The sequence below is a fragment of the Solanum tuberosum genome, unplaced genomic scaffold (assembly GCF_000226075.1).
Source record: "Solanum tuberosum cultivar DM 1-3 516 R44 unplaced genomic scaffold, SolTub_3.0 scf00012, whole genome shotgun sequence".
NCBI lineage: Eukaryota > Viridiplantae > Streptophyta > Magnoliopsida > Solanales > Solanaceae > Solanum > Solanum tuberosum.
This window is the reverse complement of record NW_006238937.1, coordinates 531,936-540,029: the sequence shown is the minus strand read 5'-3', so window position 1 is coordinate 540,029 and position 8,094 is coordinate 531,936. Positions and strand designations below refer to the sequence as shown.

The following is an 8,094-nucleotide window of genomic DNA, read 5'->3' as shown; positions in this document are numbered from 1 at the left end:
ACCCACTTCACCCCCCCCCCCCCCGCCGCCCCCCGGTCCACTTAAAATAAAAGAGTTTACATATACTAATACTATCAGACAATTTTACACGATCATAATATATTTTTAAAGTTATAAATATATATTTTATAAAATGTTTGCGTAGAGGTATTGATTGAAAATCTGTTAATATAAAAAATAATTTATACTAATGATATATATATAATTAAACTCAAAATAAAATATGTTTATATACAGTAATATATATTAAAAATTTTACACCTATGGTCACAAACCAATAATGACATTAGTGATATTTGCACGTGCTAAAGTCATGAATCCAACTCTAATCTAGTGAGAACGGAACTTTGGGATATAATCCAACTTCCATTTACTCTGTATTTCTAATAACGGAGTATCTGTTTACACGTAACTCAATTAATTTCATCATATTTGTTACCTTTCATTAATATGAGCGGATTTTATCTTCCAAATTGTATATGTATTTTTCAGAATTGTTCTAAAAGGCTAGTGATGGACTTAATTAAATACTGAAAACTATCATCTAATACTTTATTACCGCCTCTGCTAGGATTTGGTGATTTATTTTATCTGTATTACACTGTTTTGTTTTGAAGTGAATGTCTCATTATCTAGCTCCAACAGGCAACAGCCCCCAGTACGTCTTCTTAGAATTGTTTTTTCCGTTCGAAAGTTTTATGCAAATACATATAATTAAATTTGAAAAATACTGTGTAATCACGAGCAAAAATAATGAGTACTAATTAAATCAAACAAAAATTGGAGCATTTTCATAAAGTGACACTCTCAGTTTATATAATATGATCAACACAACATATGATCCAACTAACTAGGGATTAATTAGGTAAAACAAAGAATGGTCAATACAAGCACGCTCACATGCAACATTGACTAAACAAAGAAAAGTTTGGCCTGGAAAAAAAGAAGAAGAGTCAAACTCGCCAATAAATTACCCAGAAAGAAATAATCGGATTAAAAGGTAATAAAGTAGGTAGTGCTATCAAATAAAGCAACCCAAAATTGACAGCTAAAGTAAGGGGCGAAGCTAGCCTTCTAGATACGAATTTAATTAAATTCAGGAATTTTAGTTGAACTTTTTTATTTTTTAAGAAATCTATTCAAATTATTAATTTCGAACGTATAAGCTTCAAAAAAAATTAAATTTAAATGTATAAGCTTCAAAAATCTAACTCTGTGACTACTCTTTTAGTGTGGCAATTTGAAAGAAAAGTATAATGGGAATTGTATTATGTGTGACAATTTGACTTTAATGTTTTGTCCTCTTGCCTACAAGTCAAAAGATGATTAGTATTGATACTAAAGGATTTGGACATGCATGAGCAATGATTGATGGGTTAGTTGTATTTGGTCGTGTGCCTTTGAAACTAGTCACCGCAATGAGTGCTAAAACATTTTTTCCAACTCAAGTAAATAAGATGTTTATTTTACTTCCATTGAGTACGAAATTTAAGTGAAAAAATAATAATTAAAAATATGTATAATTTTATTATCTTAAACATGCAATATAAAATATTTAAACTAAAGAGTTATTAAATTAAGATATAGACCATTCTTCGCTAAACAAACTAGAAAAGAAAATTATTGAAGTAATAATAGGAATATTTCATAAGAAGAGTTACAGAAGGAGGCCATCATGAAATATTCCATGCATCTAATTTACTAATGCCCTAATTTTTAGCAATCTAATTCACTGCTTATTCAAAATGCTCATCAAATTTTAAAAATAATAATTGAAGGCTATTTGTGTTCATAACCGCCGCTCATGTTAACATTTAATATTTTGACCTACTACTAGCCAAACCACGTGGGCAGTAGGACTGACATGACAATTTAGAAAAAAACTACTGTACTATAAATATTTGTGAGGAGCATTTGGAGTAATATTTTGACTCCTGTGATGTAAAATAATAAGACACAGAATAAACTGTACTGGGGACTTTGATTTAATAAACTTTTTTTTATTACTAGAAGATATCACATTAACTTCTTGAGACAACTCAAACTATAGAGTATAAATATAGTTAGGTGCAAATGACAAATGCTCCCTAGCTGATGAGACAATAGAGAAAGGGGACAGACCGCAGCAAAGGGAAAAGAATAAGTAACTTTCACATATTGAAGAAGAAACTTTGACAAAAGAAACATGTGTATTTCGCAGTATCGATCTCCAAACGATGAAAATAAATAAATAAATAATTAAAGAAAACATTACATGTGAACAAGAACGTAATAATTTAATCCATTCCGAGTACATAACCAAGCAAATGATACATAGTTATTTGTTAATGGCGTTGCTCGACTGGATCTTTGTTGTAGTCCCAAAGCATTTACCTTGATTTCTTACTTCGCAATCCCATCCGTGATTTTGCATATCTAAATATGTCGTAAGGAAAATTATAATGCAAAAGAAGAAAACAATCAAAGAGAATAAAGGGTTGGGGTTCAGAGAAACCAAAAGAATTGATGAAAGGATACTCCAGTCGCATGCCCTCTCCAGACGAAGAGTGTAGAATGGTCCCTTGAAGATGACTCAATGCCTCGGTTGAGCTGGCAGTGTCCTGGAAATATGGCTTGTACATATTAATTTCAAATTCGACCTCTATTTATTCGAGTATTTGAACTTGATATGCAGCAGATTATTTAGACCTTGATGTGGTAGCAGACCAAAAGAAGACGAACACAATAAAGATAGTAGTTACTGCTTCCAATAGTTGTACCCATTGGCACCTTCCCCACCAACCCCTTCTATTGGGCAGGGTAAGGGTTGTATAGGACGTTGGAAGCACTAAATTTCTTCGTAAAGGAAAGACAACTTTATCAAGATAACAGATCAGTGAAATCTAGGGTAGGATGTTCTGCAATCAAACAATTACTTAACTGAAAATGCAGATGCATATGAACCTCCGAATTAAGATTGCTGAGACTGCAGGACAGAACATGTACTAAGGGGTCGTTTGGTGTGAAGGATTACACCAAATAGTCATGGGATTAAATTGTAGTGTCACTTAATTTGTTGTTTGGTTGGCATGTCCGGGATAACTTATCCCGGGATTAATAATTAGTACCGGGATAAGTTATCCCTCCCCTTGGGTGGTATAGTAATCCCGGGATAAAAATGACAAAAAATATCCTTTAAAACCTTTTTTATGCATCACTTTTCACATTCATGAAGGGTACTTTTGTAAAACAAATAAATTGTTGTTTAAATTTATGCAAAGCCTATTATTTTGAATACAACAAACCAAACACTCAATAAAAAATATTCTCAACATAATTATCCCATCATAACTAATCCCGTCATAACTTGAATTCAAACCAAACGACTCCTAAATCCTTGTTAACTGACTAAGGATTTAGCTCAATGAAAAAGGGGGTAATGAATCAAAAGAGAAGAAAGAAAAAGGGGGTAATGAATCAGAAGAATAGAAAGAAAATGGTGTTGGTTTAGGGATGAAGATGCACTTAAAAAAATAAAAGACATCTTATCATTATCAACAAAAAAAAGATAAAAAGATAAAGGACGTGCAGAAGACGTGTGCAAATGAGTTGAGCAACTGCCACTTCAGAAGAGGAGAGTTAACTTTACCTGAAAGTCGACAAATGCAACAGGAGCTCCATACGTACTCTGCATCTTCAACTTTAAAAACCCCCGAAATCTGAAAATGTCAAGAAAGCACATAACCATCCAGTATACCAAGTGCTTTAGTCGTTAGAACTAAAAAGCAATCTAATCAAAACCTTGAAAATACTTGAATCAGTTCTTGCTCAGTACAACTTTGGCCCAGATTAGCAATGAAGAGTGTTGGACATGGATCAGCTGCCTGTTAAATTTAAGGTCATGAGTGATCATTACATTACCAAAGAAGAAACTTCGGAATCGAAGACTGGGAGACAATTTAAAATGCTGAATTTTTAGAAGAAGATGCAATGTTTGCACTTCTACCAGAAAAAAATTGGAAAGCTGTAGAAAGTGCTTCGATCTTAATGTTATGAATCATAACTATGATGCACTTCATGACATCAACAATCATTTAAAAGCACGAGCAAAACCTACATATCAAAGGCCCATACAGATTAACTAATCGTACAACACCTCCAGTTTACACTTGTTGATTAGTTTATCAATCATAGGATTCAACTAGGACTTCAAATACATGCTTGTCACCTGATATGTAACTAACCAGAGCCATAAAAAATTAGATTTCAAAGAAAAATGCCTTAAAAGTCGGCAAAGATATTTTCCAAATACATGCTGAAATTATAGATCGAACTAACAGAACAACCAACCAAATTATCAGTGATTTAGACTGGCACATTCAGAAGAACAAACGATGGACCATGTATCAGACACCTTACCGTTTTAGAGGCAGCTTGATTCCCAACTCTACCATCAAACTTTCCCTGACTGAATCACCAAACAAAAAGAAAATTACAATTTGGAATAGAGATCATACACAAGATCCATACAATACTAAGATTCAATACCCTAACTTCACGGAACAGGGAATAGAGAAACTATTTCTATCTGGCTCTCGACCTTTCAGCTAGAAGTACAAGTACTTGGAGCATTCTTAGTCAGAAGGAATCAATTGAGTAACAAAAGTGTGCTTAAGTAGTGCAGATGACCTTTGTGTAGGTGGATAACCAATTGTGTTGTAAGCAGAATTACCCATTCCAGGCATGTGAATGCTGCCAAAACCTGCTAGTGCCCAAGCGTGCAAAACATGTGCAAAGTGAGCATTTAGATAAAGTGCTTTGCAGTGACTGACGAGCAGTTACATCCTTAAATAACATCAAATTAGTTAAAATGTGACCGGCAAAAAGAACATCTCAGAAGCAAATTGGTTCGTATGTAGATGACATGATGGCCTACAAACTTGCAGATTTTCATGCATGTACTAATTCAAAGGAAGGGAGTGTAAAATGCTATAGAGGCAGATATTATACCAGTACCACTGTCTCTAGAAATAGCAGCAGAACCTTTAATCCTCTTCTCTGATACTGGCCTTCCATCATCTGTGGTTTAAATCAAACAAATTTGTGATGGCCTGAGTAGAATTAATTCCAATAATTTAACCAACAAATGAAATTCACTCGCAACAGACCTGGCCGTAACCTCTTAGACTTTGAATTTGATTTAGCAAGCTCAATGTACAATTTGGAATCTTTCTCAAAGTCAAAAACCATTCCCTGGACACATTTGGAAGCAAAGCAATTAGACTCCTTCCTAACATCATAATCTATTTGTTAATTAACAAATTCATGACCAAATACTGTGAATGAAGGAAGAAATCTGTGCCTATATATGTCCAACGCAAAAAACTGACACAAAAAAGGGATTAGAACTATGCACTAACCCTCATTCTTTTCAGCTTTCTTCATGTTTCAGGCAGGTCAACTTACACATCTAACAGAAGAGAACTAGCTCTCTAAAACATAGAGTAATACTTGTCAAGTGCAAAATAAGATGACATTAGATGCCATCCCTCTCAGGCTAAACTTCATTCAATTTTGAGATCAGGGCAAAGATTCCATCTTCAACATTCTTCAAGCCATTCTCCTTTCAAGTTTGGATAGTCCACAGCCACTACATTATTACTAAGCATCCACTATAAGAAGCAAAAGACAACTATAGTCATCTTTCTTCTCTTAAGCGTGCGTTCATCTTTTGTATAAGGTAATGTGCAATCCTCATTAGAATGCTCACCCTTCTTTAGTATGATGTCCAAACATAATGTCTAGTACTCCAAATTGTGTAAGGTTTACTCACATTAGGTAAACTGAAATTTAAAAGGATCTTTGTACTTTTTTTCTAAAAGACAAAAAGTAAACTAGTGGCCCTATATGGTTACACAATTATCCAAACCATGGACATTGGACTAGGAAGGAAGCAATCATTTATTCAAATATCAGAAAAGGGCCTTACATTCAGTTCATACATTGCCATAAGTGCTGAATGCTGATCTGCAAAGACGGCAAAAGCAAATGGCTGACAGAAACCAAACAATGCATCAGACAACAGTTGTGTCAGACTTATATAATATGAGGAGCAAAGACGATAGTGTAAAACAACTGAAAGAAGTTAAACTGTAGATCCAATAACATTTTATAACCAGAAAATGTGGTTACGAGAAACCCTTTTGCTGCAGTGTCCAACAAAGATTAAAGCTTGCAAAGCCATAGCCAATAATAGTAGCAATAGCACTTATAATCGTAAGGTAAACAGATAATGTATTAGTTGAAGGAATTTTATCCTATGAGAAAGCTAGCATCTTTGCTGCTCGGGTTCACAGAAGCACCTATCTAGTTTTACCTCCACCTATGCAAACTGAATGCCATACCCGATATTCTTCAATATCTCTACAAGGAGTCTAAATTTGGAACTTCAGCTGTACTTTCGAGAATTCTAGGTTTCTATGGGCTATGTGAATACACCTAGATTTTGCAATCACTGAAGCACTGTTGTGAAAGGTGATCGCCTCGTCGCCAATGGCGAGAGGCGAGGTGAGGCGACCCTTCATCGCCTATTAGCTTTTGGTTAAAAAAAGGTGACCAATTTAGGGTTTTAAAAGTTAAAGGTAATTTTAGGATTTTCTTTCCAAATTTGCATGGTTGCACTCTTAGTCTGCGACTCCAACCAGTTGACTCGACTAGACTTATGCGGAGACCAACCAAACTTTTCCGGCGACTCCAAAGTCTAACCAATACGTATTTCTTCTTTTCTTCTTCTTTCCTTCTTATGATTTCTTCTTTAGATTTCATTTTCCTCCTTCTTCTTCTTCAGACTTACTTCTACCTCTGTTTTCTTTCTCACTGTTTTGACTTGCGTTCTGTTTTTTTCTAATTCACTTTCTAGACTTTTGTATGTACTATCTATTTTCAGTTTTTGAATTGAAATATTTGCTAATATGTTATTACTATTGAGATTTTGATTATTGATATATGCAATTAAATATTTTAATCTTATGGTATTAATTGGCGCCGCACTTTAAAAAGGCGAGCGTCTCACCCGCTTGCCTCGCCAAGGTGAGGCAGACCCTTGTGGCGAGGAGACTCTTGTCGCCTTTCAACGTCCAAAACACTGCACTGAAGGCTCATCTATGTTTCCTAAAACTATGTGAATCGAACTCCAAAAGCAGAATTTCCACCAGGAAATACAACCCTGAAGCTCTTCCATGGATATTTTTTTCTCTCTTTTTCTCATAGACAACTGAATTGTGCTTGGAGTTAACCAATACTATATAATCATACACTGCAAAAGTGATGGGTTATATAGGATAAATCTTATGCATCCCTTCCGCTCTATTCACACTAAATACCTAACTATCTGGGATTGTTTATAAAGTAAAAATCTTCTATATCCAATTCGCTCTAATTGAGGCCAGTTAAATGTGTATGACACTTAAAAAGCATTCGCATTAGTTTGCGCCAATAAATGTAAATACCTGAGAATTACTAGAAGTTTGGCTACGGAGATGAGAAGATTCATAGCCTGCGAATTCTCGAAAGAGGTTGTAAATTTCTCGAGGCTTGACATCTTCAGGGAGACCAGCAATGAAGAGAGTTCGAACATCGCCGTGCGAATCCTGAGGATAGAGAAGGGGGGCGGATGGATGATGGGGGTGATGGTATTGCGGAATAGGAAGTGGTTGGACCACCACCGGCGGCAGCGCGTGAAGTGTGGTGCCAGGCGGCGGCGGCGGCGGAGGGACTGGTGGTGGTGGTGGAGTTTGATAATAGGGGTATTGATAGTACTGGGCTATTTCGTCCATTGGAGAACACTACGGAGACTAATCACTGCGTCGGATTTTGCCCTATTTGGTGCTCCGTGTTGCAAGTCCGGCGACAACTTTTCTACTTTGATCCCTCAATTTTATAGCTATTTGTTCTTTTAATATTAGCCATTTTTTCATGGGATGAGGGTATGAAAAATACTCCAACTTTGGTCGGATTTGCTGTTGCGATACGAAACTTTCATGAGAACCTATTACCTCCCTAGACTATTTAATACCGTATTTTAAACATATATATTTGCCCACGTGAACATAAAAA

The 8,094-nt window shown here is 35.4% G+C and overlaps 1 protein-coding gene across 2 annotated transcripts; it reads right to left on the bottom strand.

The window, feature by feature from the left end:
• Window positions 1–2,134: 2,134 nt before the first annotated feature.
• On the bottom strand, window positions 2,135–7,949 carry LOC102581347 (U2 small nuclear ribonucleoprotein B''). Of its 2 annotated transcripts, none has more exons than XM_006339804.2 (10): window positions 7,488–7,949; window positions 5,969–6,031; window positions 5,148–5,232; window positions 4,990–5,058; window positions 4,669–4,744; window positions 4,399–4,447; window positions 3,781–3,863; window positions 3,629–3,698; window positions 2,518–2,600; window positions 2,135–2,415 (listed from the first exon to the last, which is right to left on the bottom strand). In XM_006339804.2, exons 1-10 carry the CDS (start codon window positions 7,812–7,814, stop codon window positions 2,370–2,372), a joined length of 951 nt encoding a protein of 316 aa, XP_006339866.1. In that variant the 5' UTR covers window positions 7,815–7,949; the 3' UTR covers window positions 2,135–2,369. The 2 variants fall into 2 exon arrangements, with proteins under 2 accessions (XP_006339866.1, XP_006339867.1); XM_006339805.2 differs by having other exon boundaries at window positions 4,669–4,741.
• Between the last annotated feature and the right edge of the window lie 145 nt (window positions 7,950–8,094).